The 16,201-nt window shown below is 46.0% G+C and overlaps 1 protein-coding gene across 1 annotated transcript in view; it reads right to left on the reverse strand.

Moving 5' to 3' along the window:
- MRPS27 (mitochondrial ribosomal protein S27) overlaps positions 1 to 4,578 on the reverse strand; it is a 111,857-nt gene extending 107,279 nt beyond the window's left edge. The window contains exon 1 of the mRNA XM_073584051.1: positions 4,371 to 4,578. Within this exon, the coding sequence (XP_073440152.1) occupies positions 4,371 to 4,446 (76 nt within the window). The 5' untranslated portion in view covers positions 4,447 to 4,578. The remainder of the gene's footprint in view (positions 1 to 4,370) is intronic.
- Between the last annotated feature and the right edge of the window lie 11,623 nt (positions 4,579 to 16,201).

Raw genomic sequence — 16,201 nt, forward strand, 5'->3', positions numbered from 1 at the left:
GTGCCTAATCAGTGGAAACCCCCCACAAGTCACCCAATTTTGGAAACTACACCCCTTAAGAACTTTATCCAGGAGTATAGTGAGCATTTTAAACACACAGGTATAACACAGAATTTGATAACATTAGGTCGTCATATTGAATATGTCATCATTAGTGTTGACCGCAAGTGCGCGATACTTCAGTTTGCATCGGATATTGCGAATGCTTGAGTGACATGATCGAGTCCCTTATCAGCATATGTTCGCCGACAGCACTTCAATCGGGAGATGCACATTCTGGTCCAATGACCCAATTAAAGCATATACCATCAAGTAGGAAAAAAGAACAGCATCCCTTCCAGGTGATTAGAAGTTTTCAAAAACTTTATTCTACCAAAATGCAACATTTCGACCTTTGCAGGTCTTTGTCAAGCATACAAGATCCATAAGATGGCGGTCTTATATAGTGAGGGGGCTCACACAATCCACTCCCACATCAAAAACCGCCCACTCTTATCAAATACAAAATCATGTGCTAATGTGCTATATATGTGCGCATCAGAGCCCCACCTCTATAAAGAGGCACCCGACCACTTATAAACACAGCGATCCAAGCATCCTCTCATCGTCATGGTGATAGAAAGTTACCTGACCACATCCCCATGGTGTTGTATTAACCCTTAAGGGCACTATATATTATCAAATCCATGACAAAAAAAGATTTTTTTCTTTTATAATGGGCCCAATTGTATATGAGGACAATGCTAGATAAAACACACGAATGATATACAGGCGAGTTTTTTAATGCTGAAATTTTTCTAAATCACCATGACGATGAAAGTGCATAAATATAGCACATGAGCATTAGGTTGAAGTGATTATATCACTATGATGAGGGATTAATGTCCCATGTGCCTGTTTTTGTGTGCTGTGTCTGTGGGCGGTCACATGACTGTCATGTGCCTGCTGGTGGACTATTGTGCATGCACTGAGACACAGGAGGCAGAGGAAGGAATAACATCACCTGTAACACACAATGCAGCATTGTGAGTCAATCGGATTTGCTAAAGACCTGAGTGAAAGACGAATGCTGATTGGGTCTAAAGGTACTGTCACACTTAGCGATGTACCAGCGATCCCGACCAGCGATATTACGCGGTCAGGATCGCTGGTGCATCGCTAAGTGGTCGCTAGTGAGCTGCCACACAGGCAGATCTCACCAGCGACATCGCAGGGGTCGGGGGTCGCTACTTACCTGTCAGATGAGGAGATCATGATGTCCTCCCGCCCGCGTCCACGCAGCGCTCGTCGTCACAGCAGGAAGCTGACGACGAGAAATGGTCCAGGACGTTCTCGCGCGATCATCAATAATCAGCGGGGGAGCGGTCGGAGGTAAGTATCAAACATCGCGATATCGCTAGCAATATCGCTGCTACGTCACAAAAACCAGTGACGTTATAGCGATATTGCTAGCGATATCGCTTAGTGTGACAGGCCCTTAAATGTAAACATGCAATGGGATTAGGTGTGATTGGATTGTGGTCACCATATTAACATACTGTGCTGGGTTATATGATTGGATGTGCTTTTATGTGCACTTTCTATATCTTGTTGTTGTTGAATATTTGATGTATTTCATATGTGATTGATATATTTGTAAACTCTGAATGTATTAATGAGAATTACTATTTTTTACTATGTATAATTTTTGTATTTAGTAAGAGTGGGTGGTTTTTTGATGTGGGAGTGGTTTGTGTGAGCCCCCTCACTATATAAGACTGCCATTTTATGGATTTTGTATGCTTGACAAAGACCTGCAAAGGTCGAAATGTTGCATTTTGGCAGAATAAAATTTTTGAAAACTTCTAATCACCTGGAAGGGATGCTGTTCTTTTTTTCTACTTGATGATCGAGTCCCTGTCCGGCATGTTTTGCGGCTGTTAGACACCCCAAAAAAAAAAAACATGCGGGGAGGGATTCGCGACACTCCATCCATACCTGATGCAAACTCAAATAGCGAGCACTTGCACGCAACACTAGACATCATATCATTTTTTTTTTTTAATTTTGAAAACCACCAATTCTAACCCTTACACAACCCTAACCCAACCTGTCACATCTTGGCACTGTCCAGGTTGAAAAATGTTTATCCCCAGACACAGTTTACGGCGTGGGACAGAACGACGGACAGGTGAGGGATATGGTTGTTTTTCTATTTTTGTTATATTAAAGGAGACGAGAGATTCAGTGGAATGGGGGATGACATGAGTATGGTTTAATTCAGAATCATTAAAGGCGTCTGTGTCATTCTTTCAATTAAAAGACTTAATTCTGGCTGTGTCTTTATTTACCATGTAACTATAGGATTAGTAATGGATAGGTGTCTTATAGACGCCTCTCCATTACTAAACGTGGGCTTGATGTCACCAGACAATAAAAAGGTGACATCAACCCCACAAATATGAACCCACTTGCCACCGCTACAGGGCAAATGGGAAGAGCTGGGCAAAGCGCCAGCCAGAATTGGGGCATCTAATAGATGTGCCTTTTCTGGGCGGCTGCGGGTTTAAGGCTGGAGGTGGGGAGGCAATCTCAATGGCCCATTGCCAGCCTGAAAATACCAGCCCGCAGCTGTCTGCTTTAGCAAGGCTGGTTGTCAAAACTGGGGGGACCCCCACATTGTTTTTTTATTTAAATAATTTAAAGAAATGGAGCGGGACCCAGCTATTCTCGATAACCAGCCTTGCTAACGCTGACAGCTGAGGGTTGCAGCTCACAGCTGTGAGTTTTTCCTGGCTGGTTATCAAAAATACAGGGGAACCCATGCCAGGTTTTTTTTTTCAATTATTTATTCAGAGTGCAGGCTGGTGAATACTCATGAGCCGCTCCTGCTCTCGCTGTTATTAGCTGCAGCAGGCATAGGCTGATGGAAACAGTAGTCCCATCAGCAGACCCCTGTGACCGGAAGCAAACTTTATACCTATAATCACAGCCGTGCGCTCACGATGTCATTTGACAGCATGGTAACCGCGGGAGTCCGACCGGCGGCGATGATTTTACCACCGATCAGAAGTGGTGTTTGCCGTGCTGTTATGCACATGACAGCGCCACAAACACCCAGTGTTCAGGGGGCTGAACACGAACAGTAACACAAACTTCCTGGTGAAGTCCATGTTCGGTGTCCGTGCCCGAACAGTAGGTGCTCAGTACGGAAACCAAACTTTACTGTTCGAGTTGGCCCATCTATACTTATGACTTTCGCCGAGGCTCCTTAAAGTTACTTTTAAAATTAATACTTCCAATAGGTGGCACTAGAGTTACAGTCTTCTTCTCTGAAGAGAAGCATGCAAGACGTTTGTCTCCTCACTCTGACATGCCAGACCTGGCTTGTCACTCTCCCCAATGAGAAACATTACCCCTTATATCTCACTCTATAAACAATCATTCATGGAGTCATCAGCCTGCGTAAAAAGGCTTTAAAAAGTTTGTCGAGCATAGCTCACTTTTGCCCAGGGAGGACAGTGGCACATGTGACCGCACATCTTCACATACCCAATAAATACCTTTTAATAACAATTACAGATGCATGATTCCTGCCGATTGTGTAAGCGTCCCAGCAGTTACTTGTAGGAACTTCATCAGCAGCACTCGCCTCCACCCCCCCCCAGCAGCGCTCGCCTCCACCCCCCCAGCAGCGCTCGCCTCCACCCCCCCCAGCAGCGCTCGCCTCCACCCCCCCAGCAGCGTTCGCCTCCACCCCCCCCAGCAGCGCTCGCCTCCACCCCCCCCAGCAGCGCTCGCCTCCACCCCCCCCAGCAGCGCTCGCCTCCACCCCCCCCAGCAGCGCTCGCCTCCACCCCCCCCCCCAGCAGCGCTCGCCTCCACCCCCCCCAGCAGCGCTCGCCTCCACCCCCCCAGCAGCGCTCGCCTCCACCCCCCCCAGCAGCGCTCGCCTCCACCCCCCCCCAGCAGCGCTCGCCTCCACCCCCCCCAGCAGCGCTCGCCTCCACCCCCCAGCAGCGCTCGCCTACTGATCACATTTGCTGCTCCCTTATGGTTACATAAAGACACTGAGAAGCTCTGATGTGAGATGTAACAGCTGCAGCCACAGCTCAGTGTCAGGTGCAGGACTCTGCAGCCCCTCGTGTGCCCAGCCACTGACATCAAGCACAGACTGTGATATTGATGAGGACACACATGACATGGGCCCCCCCCCATTATAGTTACATGGGCCCGCTCACTCTGCCTCTTGTGTGCACTGACAGGAGGACACTGGAGCGGTCAAAATGTCATGTCAGAGAGGGCAGCAGGTACAACGCCCTCATCGCTGCAGCCACCACACAAACGTCTCGCAGCGCTCCGGACACGTCCACTCACAACTGCTCTCTTACCTGTCACAGCGGCGCCTAACGAGAGCCCCCGGCAGCGGGAGAGAAGCATGTACCGGCTCAGCATGGAGGCCGCCATATTGGAACGTTACGTCCTACTGTCCCCTGGTGATGACGTAAGTGGATATCGACACGTGACCCCGGCGATCCAAGTAACTTCTACTACTATGCTTTCCATCAGCCTGTGACAAGTGTTCACGAAGATCTCCCCCTAGTGGCACAGGCGCACATTACACGCACATTTTATTAATAGTCTGCACCTGTTTTATTAACCCCTCCCCTGCAATCCTTCTGCACCTTCATGTCTTCAGCAAGCAATTTTGCTATACCTTTATTTAAACGGGTTGTCCAGACAAAAGGTAACAGGGGCTTGAAGAAGTGTCGTAAGAAAAATTAATGATGGGCAACTATGGGCACCCACCCGGATCCATATCAGGTCGTACTGTGGACTGCGGCGACCCAGGTAATGAAAACGTCATCTCTCAATAAACCAGAATACCTCAGTGGCCTGTGATTGGCTGCAGCAGGCAGGTGACTTGAACAGTCTTGAGGGTATGTTCACACGTGGCAGATTTGCCTGCAGAATTTTCTGCACAGAATCTTAATCTCCTGGCAGAAAACGCAAGTTAAAATCCTAGATTAAATAGGGGATTTGTTGCCCAAATATCCTAGATTCATATACGCCAAGGCCCGAAAACCTATGTCTTATGGTGGCACCTACCACAATAATAATCAAGCCCGCAACAAAACGAACTTTGCGACAAACACTCCTCATTAATCCAGGCACACGGACCTTTGGTTTCATGGCATGTGGTAGAGGTTCTTGTTGCAACAGAACATCAACACAAAGAAAGTTACATTCATCCTTCACAGATATGACCAATAACAATTTTAATATCAAAGATGAAATAACATGCCAAACAAAGGGAGCGATATCCATACTTAAATGTCATAAAGTCTACGTAGGCAGGACTAAGAGATGCCTAATGGGCAGGATTAAGGAACACTTGGATAATATCAATAAAGGCTTCCATGGCCATCCATTAGCACGCCATTTTTTGGACAAACACAACCGGTCCTATAAGGGGGTGTCATATTGTGGAATCCAGGTGGTCCCCCAAAACCCAAGAAAGGGTAACTACCTGAAGGCCATGTCACGAGTGGAGTCCAAATGGTTATACACTCTGGACAGTTTAGCTTCCATTTCCACAAAAAAGTTTTTCTCCATATTTTACATTTCTTATATAACGCCTAATAAAACGACAATGACTGTCCCAGAGGACGAAAGCAGAGGACTAGCAAAACGACACCCCTCCCCCTTTCCCCCTCCCCCTTTTCTCAGCAGGCTAATCAGTCATGTATTATTCAGTCATGTATAGTTTTTTAATTATTTATTTATATATATGCTAATTTGTATACACCCGTGCATTACAAATACTACCAGAATTTTTTGCATGCAGGTATCTTATATATAATTTTTACAATATTTTTAAATATTTTATATATATATATATATATATATATATATTCATAGCTACATATATGTTTTTTATCCTAAAATATTTTTTTGTATTAATTCCTTCAAGCTCGGTGTAATAAAGAAAAATGTTTATAGTCTCATTAGGTGCTATCACTTTTAACTCTTTAAAATTAAAAGTTACGTTACGTTTTATTAGTACATATACACAGTCAGCCATACCCTCTTTTATAAGATATATATTCATCTGTCATCCTATAGCAGTCATCTGTATCCTCCAATGATCAAAGCAATGACAGTGCTGCACCATTAATTAATAAAGACATGGCAATTACCATAGGGAGCGTTTTAATTGAATACATTTTACTAATCACCGCCAATCAAAGGCAACAATCACAGTTTTATGAGCTACTATTTAAGGACGGGCTGACAGGCATGTAGCACAGCCCTGACGAAGAGGGGAGACACCCTCGAAACGCGTTGGTTTGTGCCTCTCGCACACCCGTCCTTGCCTCTGTTGTGACGTCACAGTAGCTCCACCCCCGATCCCGCCGCGTCCTCAGCGTTGCTTCCAGCCAGAGCACGCGAGGTCTCCACTCCACGCTCTGTACCGCCCGGTACCCCCACCGGCAGACAATGCTCCTGCCCTACTACTACTGAGCAAGAATCAGCACAAGTAAGCGCACATCAGTACTATTAATTTAGGACTGTCAGCCCAGCTCATTGCTATTGCTGTAACATAGCGGACATTCTTTGTTGTGCTTCTAGGTATCAGTCGGGGAGGAAAGAGGAAGACCCCCACCCCAGCACCTGAATTTAGCCCCTGAGGGTGTGGCCGGACGCCCCTTCCCCTCTCTTCCCGTTGGTCAGTGGGGCGTCCTAATTATGGTATCACCTTGGTGGGAGTACTGGGAGGGGGAGACACTGCACGGAGTTCGCTTCTAAATCAAATCCATGGGGGCTCTGCAGTCAGATGCACGATCTTTAAGCAGTACCGTGCCTGCCAGAACCATAATCCTCACAGAAAAGTCCACATTCTCTCCACCAACAAGTGAGTATTAACATATTTTATAATTTTTTTATTATTAGTATAACCATTGTCTATCTGCAATTAGGAACAATACATTCTCTCAGTATAGCGCAGTGAATTGTACAATTGCATTTCTGGCAAGTTAAAATCCGCTAGTTCTTTATGCTTATTTGATGCGTTTTTCCATGCGGATTTGTATGCGTTTTTGTCAGCTAAATAAAAATCTATTATTTAACAAAAAAAAAAGTTGTGATGTAATTTCCTTGTCCAACCTCCTCTTTTGCATACTCCATTGAAGAATAATGTTTACACACACAGAGATAGATAGATCTATAAATAGATAGATATAGATAGATATATATATATAATATGAAGGCCGATGTTTATTAATGAACAATGTTTAATTTTGAAAAAAAAATGGTGTGGGCTCCCGCGCAATTTTCTGCGCCAGAGAGGGAAAGCCGATGACTGGGGGCAGATATTCACAGCCTAGGAAGGGACCATGGTTATTGCGCCCTCCCCCCCCCGGCTACAAACATCTGCCCCCAGCCGCCCCAGAAATGGTGCATCTGTAAAATGCACCAATTCCGACACTTAGCCTCTCTCTTCCCACTGCCCTGTAGCGGTGGCATATGGGGTAATAGGGGGTTAATTTCACCTTTGTATTGTAAGGTGACTTTAAGCCTGGTTGGTAATGGAGAGGTGTCAATAAGACATCTATCCATTACTAATCCTATAGCTTTTAAGGGTTAAATAAACACACACAGCCAGAAAAAAGTCTTCTAATGAAATAAAAAAAGACAACGTTTTCCCATTTTATTGTACGCCTAATCCATGCAACGCCTTCGATCTCCTGAAAAAAAAAATAAACAAACAAATACTACCTGTTCTGACTTAGTCCATTTAATAATGAGTGTGCCACGATGATCTCCCCTATAGAGCTGTCACATCAGGAGATGTGACCTCTCTACAGGGGCTCCAGTGACACACTGACAGGAGACAATGGCTCCTGCAGTGCATCACTGAAGAGGTTACCTGAGTTCATCCTCTCACTTTACGGCAATGCTAGGTGAGAATTAGGGTTAGGGGACCTCTCTCCTGGCGGCGGAGGGATACCACGCAGAGGATTGCCTCCGCCTGTCAGTTTATCGCGGGAGCCACTGTAGAGCACTGATATCACCCGATGTCAGTGTTCTTCACGGGAGATCGTCGTGGGACACTCGTTAGAAACTGGACTACGGCGGAAAGGTAAATATAGGTTGGTTTATTATTTTTATTACAGGAGATCCAGGGCTTCGGGGACTAGGTGATTGGTGAGTATGTACTCTGTTATATGCTGTATGTACTGGCTGTAATGTATGTGTATATGTATGTACTGTAAATTCTGTATTTTTTTTGGGGGGGGGTTTACTGCTGAACACATGCATTGTCTGAGGGGACTACTTTCCCATCATCCGCAATGCTATCACTGTGAGCATTCATAGCCAAATGGGAGCAGTAGTCCCATCAGACAATGGCTGCTTAGGCTGGTTTCACATTTGCGTTTTTTAGCGCTGGAAAAAAACGCATATGTGCGCATGCGTTTTTTCCCCTATATTTAACATGGGTGCGCATACCTGCGCGCTTGTAAGCGCATGTATGCGATTTTCATGCGCTGCGTTTTTTTGGGGTGTGCGTTTGTATTTTCTAGACGCAGCATGTTGCATTTTTTGGCCCTGCAAAAAAGCGCATGCGCACATATGCGCACGTTTTGTGCTAAAAATGGCCATTATAGCCTATGGATGCGCATATGTGCGCACTGGCATGCTCATGTATGCGTTTTTTTGCATATGCGTTTTTTTTTTTTAACCATGGAATTTAGGGGTTTGAGTTAGAGTTAGGGTTAGTTAAGGGGGTTTAGGGTTAGGGTTAGGGTCAGGGTCAGGGTTGGGGTTTGGGTCAGGGTTAGGGTTAAGTATGGTTTTGTTAAGGGTTAGGGTCAGGGTTAGGGTCAGGATTAGGGTTAAGTATGGTTTTGTTAAGGGTTAGGGTCAGGGTTAGGGTTAGGGTTAGGGTCAGGGTTAGGGTTAGGGTCAGGGTTAGGGTTAAGTATGGTTTTGTTAAGGATTAGGGTCAGGGTTAGGGTCAGGATTAGGGTTAAGTATGGTTTTGTTAAGGGTTAGGGTCAGGGTTAGGGTTAGGGTCAGGGTTAGGGTTAGGGTTAGGGTCAGGGTTAGGGTCAGGGTTAGGGTTAAGTATGGTTTTGTTAAGGATTAGGGTCAGGGTTAGGGTTAAGTATGGTTTTGTTAAGGGTTAGGGTCAGGGTTAGGGTCAGGGTTAGGGTCAGGATTAGGGTTAAGTATGGTTTGGTTAAGGGTTAGGGTCAGGGTTAGGGTTAGGGTCAGGGTTAGGGTTAAGTATGGTTTTGTTAAGGGTTAGGGTCAGGGTTAGGGTCAGGGTTAGGGTCAGGGTTAGGGTTAGGGTTAGTTAGGGTTTAGGGTTTGGGTTAGGGTTAAGTATGATTTGGTTAAGGGTTAGGGTCAGGGTTAGGGTTAGGGTCAGGGTCAGGGTTAGGGTTAGGGTCAGGGTTAGGGTTAGTAAAGTCATGGTTTGGGTAGTGTGAGGGGCCACCTAAAAATGTTGGAAAAAAACGCAAACGCGGTAAAAACGCACTAAAAACGCATACAAACGCATAAAAACGCTGTGTTTTTTTCATGCATGCTCATAAAAATGCTTGAAAAAAACGCAGCAGTTGTATGCTTATGTATGCGTTTTTTCAATGCGTTTTTTTGCGGGAAAAACGCGCTGCAAAAAAAAGCAAGTGTGAAACTAGCCTTACACAGACCTGCACACACCAGCACACACACAGGGACACACAGCACACACACAGGGACACACGACGTCGGACTGGAGCACCTTGGGCCCACCAGAGAAAATCATTCTTAACACACACAGCACCACACCACATACACACACAGCACCACACCACTCTCTCACACACAAAGCGCTGCACCATACAGTATACACGCACACAGGCAGACAGACAGACACACTCACTTCTCCGCAAGTTCATTACAGCACATCCCGGCAGTCTCTTCCTCGCCGGCAGCTTTCTGTCTGAAACAGCACGCTGGATGGCATAATCCAGCTGGGCTGTCTCAGACAAGAAGCGTCGGGCAGGAAGCAGGACGCCGGGATGTGCTGTGGGGAACGTGCGGAGAGGTGAGTGTGCTGTCAGTCTGCCTTAATTGCGTGTATTTGGTGCTGTGTATGAGTGTGCGTGTGATGCGGTGGTGTTGGGACTTTACATGCGGGCAGCGCTAGCCTCACCCTACGGCTAACGCTGCCCATGATTAAAGAGAAATGGTATTCACTCCTCTCCACGCCGATGGGGGCGTGGGGAAGCATTAATATTCATTTCTCTTTAGCAGCGGGGACAGGCGTGGCTTCCTGTTACCCGCTGCTGCTCCGCTGGCACAGGGTGAGCCCCCTTGACTCAGGGGCCCCATAGCCACTGGCTGAGGGCTCCTGGAGCAGTGGGGGCCCTAGGCAGCTGCTGGCCAGTATGCCAGCAGGTGTCAGTTCCTGGGCTCACCGAAGAATCCTCCAGTTCTCCGGTGGGCCAGTATGACCCTGCGCACACACATACACGCAGACCCCTGCACACACAGACACGCACACAGTCTCCGCCCACACACTTCCCTCCTCCCGCTCTGCAGCGTTTCTAGTACCCACATCCGCAGCAAATCCGCAGATCTTTTTACATCTGAAGTTTTGATGCAGATGTGCCTGACTCAATGGAAGTCAATGGGTGCATTAACGCTGCAGATCCACAAAAAGAATTGACATGCTGCGTAAATAAAACGCTGCAAATCTACGTGGACTTTTCCGCAGCATGTGCTCAACAAATCTCCATTTCCCATAGATTAACATTGGTTGTGCACTACAATGAGGATTTGATGCGAATCTATGAGGCCAAAAACGCTGCGGGTCCGCATCTAAATCTGCAACGTGTGCACACATCCTTAGGAAAATCACTGGATGACGTGCTGCTAAAGTCACCTGAGCAGTCATATGCCACTTCAATCCTGTGGATGGCTGATTGATGACATTTTCAGTTCCATGCAAACCACGGAGGGCCTGTGCTGGATCAATATGGAAGCCAGTAGAGGTCGCTGATTTTAGTATTTTATAACCTCTGAGCAATGTTACCTCCTGCCAGACAACACTGTTATGAATGGGTCACCGAGGAGGAAAAAACAGCTAAGTCCCAGAAAAACCAGAGAGGTTGGTAACTATGCAGATTGCAGATCCCTGATCCTAACCACACAACTAGCAGCAGCCGTGGAGCGTACCTATGATGATCCTAGACGCCTCGTCACCGCCGGAGGACTAAATAAGCCTAAAGCAAGAAAGGGGAAAACTAACTGCCCCAGAGCAGACCCCAAAGGAAAGACAGCCCCCACACATGTATTGACGGTGAAACAAGATGAAAACACAAACACAGGTAGGAAAATAGGCTGAGCAAACGATGGGGCCCAAACTAACGAGAAAGGATAGGAAAGGAGAGACACTGTCTGCAATCTGCCAAAAACCCTACAAAAATAATGTCCAACACTTCTGATAACAAAATTAACCCTGAAGTCACCAGACTTCTCCCACTATATCAGCACTCTGAAATATTCTGACACAGAGCAAAAAGAGGCCACTCTAATGGGGACAAAAAGCAGATTGGCAAATACAGATAAATAAGAGTGGAAATTCAGCACAGCCCCATTCGGGGCTGGCTGACCACACAAAAAACTGAATAGACCAACAAAATCAAGTGTGAACATTAGCAGAAAAACTTAGCTTGAAATGACTGGAACAGAGCTGAACACCAAGAGCTGAAAAACCAGAAGGAATGACCAGCACCAGAATAGGGCGTCGGCTGACTTAAATCCAGTCTGAAATTCCTGAGGTCCAATCGTCATCCTCATTATCAGGTGGCAGATCTCTACTGATTAAATCAGCCTCACTACCTCCTGTTACCACCAGAGGGAGCCTGGAAGGAGAACTCACAACTGGTAGACCAGAAAATGAACTCACAAGAGTACTCCCCCTTGAGGAGGGGTCACCGAACCCTCATCCACGCCACCAGGCCGATCAGGATTGGTTCGTGCTTTTCACCGGGCCCATCTATTGGCATGAATATCAGAGGCAGAGACCCAAGAATTATCCTCCTGGCCATAATCCTTCCATTTGACCAAATACTGGAGTCTCCGTCTAACCAAACAAGAATCCATTATTTTCTCTACCTCATATTCCACATTGCCTTAAACCAACACAGGGTCAGGAGGTGCTGCCATAGGAACCACTGGCTCAACAAACCTCTTCAACAGAGATTTGTGAAATACATTATGGATCTTGAACGTAACTGGAAGAGCCAATCGAAAAGAAACAGGATTAAGAATCTCCAAAATCTTAGAAGGTCCAATAAATCTTGGTTTAAATTTTGGAGATGCAACCTTCATAGGAATATTCGTAAACGACAACCAAACCATATCACCCACTTTAAACCGGGGACCAATGGTCCTATGCCGGTTGGAAAATCGCTGGGCCTTTTCCTGAGAGAGTGACAACTTATCCACCACTTGGTCCCATATCTGCTGCATTCTCTCAACCACAGTGTCCACACCTGGGCAGGACGAAGATTCCACTTGCCCTGAAGAGAATCGAGGATGAAACCCAAAATTAGAGAAAAAGGGTGACATCAAAGTGGCAGAACTAGCTCTATTGTTCAACGCGAATTCGGCCAAGGGCAAAAATGAGACCCAATCATCCTGATCAGCAGATATAAAACATCTTAAATAAGACTCCAAGGTCTGGCTTATTCTCTCAGTCTGTCCATTGGTCTGGGGATGAAACGCGGAGGAGAAGGATAACTGAATTCCCAGATTGGAACAAAAGGCTTTCCAGAATCTGGAAACAAACTGGACTCCTCTGTCAGACACAATGTTCTCAGGAATCCCATGTAACCGAACCACCTGTTGTAAAAACAAGGGCACCAACTCAGCGGAAGATGGCAACTTTGGGAGTGGTACAAGATGGACCATCTTCGAAAATCTATCACAAATCACCCAGATAACAGTCATTCTCTGAGAGACAGGAAGATCAGAAATAAAATCCATTGAGATATGGGTCCATGGCCTCTTGGGCACTGGCAGGGGCATCAGCAACCCACTAGAACGAGAACAGGGTTTAGACAGAGAACAAGTCCCACAGGACTGTACAAAATTCCTGACATCACGAGATAAGGCAGGCCACCAAAAAGACCGACTCACCAAATCTCTGGTACCAAAAATACCTGGATGACCAGCCAATGCGGAGCAATGAATTTCAGACATCACTCTCTTTCTCCACTGGTCAGGAACATACAATTTTCCCATAGGGCAACGCTCAGGTTTATCCTCCTGAAATTCCTCCAGGGCGTGTCTCAGATCGGGCAAAATGGCAGTAAGAACTACCCCCTCACCTAGGATGGTAGTAGGCTCAGTCACATTAAGAGAATCTGCAAAGAAACTCCTAGAAAGGGCGTCTGCCTTAACATTCTTAGTGCCCGGAAGAAAAGAGACCACAAAATTAAAACGCGTGAAAAACAAGGCCCATCTAGCCTGTCTAGGATTCAAGCGTTTGGCCGACTCCAGATAAATCAAATTTTTGTGATCAGTGAGGACCACAACTTGATGTCTGGCTCCCTCCAACCAATGTCTCCACTCCTCAAATGCCCATTTCATGGCCAACAATTCCCGATTCCCCACGTCATAGTTGCGTTCAGATGGGGAGAACTTTCGAGAAAAGAAGGCACAGGGATTCATCTTAGAAGTCACAGGGTCCTTTTGGGACAAAACAGCTCCTGCACCAATCTCCGAAGCATCTACCTCCACCTGAAATGGAAGTGAGACATCAGGTTGCCGTAAAACTGGAGCTGAAGTAAATCTCCGCTTAAGCTCCTGAAATGCTGAGACAGTCTCAGGAGACCAATTCAGCACATCAGCGCCCTTCTTGGTCAGATCAGTCAGTGGTTTTACAATACCAGAAAAATTACCTATAAATTTATGATAGAAATTAGCAAAACCCAAAAACTTCTGGAGGGCCTTCAAAGAAGTAGGCTGAACCCAATCATGGATGGCCTGTACCTTGGCCGGGTCCATTTCAATAGTCGACGGAGACAAGATAAATCCCAAAAAAGAAATCCTCTGTACACCAAAGAGGCATTTCGATCCCTTAACAAACAGGGAATTCTCCCTCAAAATCCGGAACACAGTCCGGACGTTTTCCACATGAGAATCCCAATCACTAGAAAAGATCAAAATATCATCCAGATAGATGATCAAAAACATCCACAAAGTCCCGGAAAATATTCATAAAGGACTGGAAGACAGAAGGGGCATTAGTGAGCCCAAAAGGCATCACCAGGTACTCAAAATGTCCCTCCGGAGTATTAAACGCCGTCTTCCATTCATCCCTGTGCTTGATGCGAATAAGATTATGCGCCCCCTGAGGTCAAGCTTAGTAAACCAGCAGGCACTCTTAACTCTGGAGAATAAATCAGACATCAGAGGTAACGGGTACTGATATTTAACCGTCATCTTGTTAAGGGAACAATAATCAATACACGGTCTTAATGAACCATCTTTCTTGGCCACAAAAAAAAAAACAGCACCTAAAGGTGACGAGGATGGTCTAATATGACCCTTCTCCAACGACTCCTTAATATAGGATCGCATAGCATCATGTTCAGGTACTGATAAGTTGAAAAGCCGACCCTTGGGAAATTTACACCCAGGCATCAACTCAATTGCACAGTCATAACTCCTATGAGGAGGCAAAGATGCAGACTTACTCTCACTAAATACATCAGAAAAATCGGCCAGATAATCAGGAATATCATGAAACTGGGGAGAGGTGGAGAAAACAGGAGCGTCCCTAAGAACACACTGACAATCCCAACTCACCACAGACCCAGATTTCCAATCCAAAACTGGATTATGAGTTTGCAACCAGGAAAAACCCAGAACAATAGTATCATGCAAATTATGCAGCACCAAAAATTTACAATTTTCTTGGTGGTCTGGGGCAACTCGCATTATCACCTGGGTCCAAAACTGAGGTTTATTCTCCGCCAATGGAGTAGCATCAATACCCCTCAAAGGAATAACAGCCCCTAGACATGTATTGACGGTGAAACAAGATGAAAACACAGGCAGGAAAGTAGGATGAGCAAACGATGGGGCCCAAACTAACTAGAAAGGACAGGAAAGGAAAGACACTGTCTGCAATCTGCCAAAAACCCTACAAAAATAATGTCCAACACTTCTGATAACAAAATTAACCCTGAAGTCACTAGACTTCTCCCACTATATCAGTACTCTAATAGGGGACAAAAAGCAGATTGGCAAATACAGATAAATAAGAGTGGAAATTCAGCACAGCCCCAGCCGGGGCTGGTTGACCACACAAAAAACTGAACAGACCAACAAAATCAAGTGTGAACATTAGCAGAAAAACTTAGCTTGAAATGACTGGAACAGAGCTGAACACCAAGAGCTGAAAAGCCAGAAGGAATCACCAGCACCAGAATAGGGCGTCGGCTGACTTAAATCCGGTCTCAAATTCCTGAGGTTCAATCGTCATTCGTCATCCTCATTATCAGGTGGCAAATCTCCACTGATCAAATCAGCCTCACTACCTCCTGTTACCACCAGAGGGAGCCTGGAAGGAGAACTCACAACTGGTAGACCAGAAAATGAACTCACAACACAACACTTTGAATAGGTTATCATTTTTTTAGGAATTGCATGAATCCAAATGAATTTCTTTGGGTGGGAGAGGGGAAGACACAGGTACGGTACTAGAGATGAGAGGATTGCTGGGCCACAGTCCAGGTCAATGCACTCTGGTCATGGACAGGAGCAAATTTCCTGATTTTCCAGGATCCTCCGCTCCTCCTTTGATTTGCTGAGCTGGCGAGTCATCACAATTCCGGTGCACAGATGACATCACGCCAGGCAGGTGAATCAAGTGCCGCACCAAGGAACCCAAAAGATCAGAAAATTCGCACAGTTCCTGTCTATCCTTGTCCCCTGTTTTCCCACTACTGCCCCATGACATTACCTAATTAAGTGGAGTCTTTAAGCTGTGGGTCAGGTGTGCAGCGTGGAACAGAAGTGATGATGCAGCAGAGCAGGACTTTCTAGATGGAACATTAATCAGCAAGGACCAGGACACCAGGATTATAATAATAATTTTTATGTCCGTAGCACCATCATATACCACAGCTCTTAACAATTCAGAGAGTACTTGTAC

This window comes from Dendrobates tinctorius, unplaced genomic scaffold (assembly GCF_039654945.1).
Source record: "Dendrobates tinctorius isolate UK_male_01 unplaced genomic scaffold, ASM3965494v1 ptg000083l, whole genome shotgun sequence".
NCBI lineage: Eukaryota > Metazoa > Chordata > Amphibia > Anura > Dendrobatidae > Dendrobates > Dendrobates tinctorius.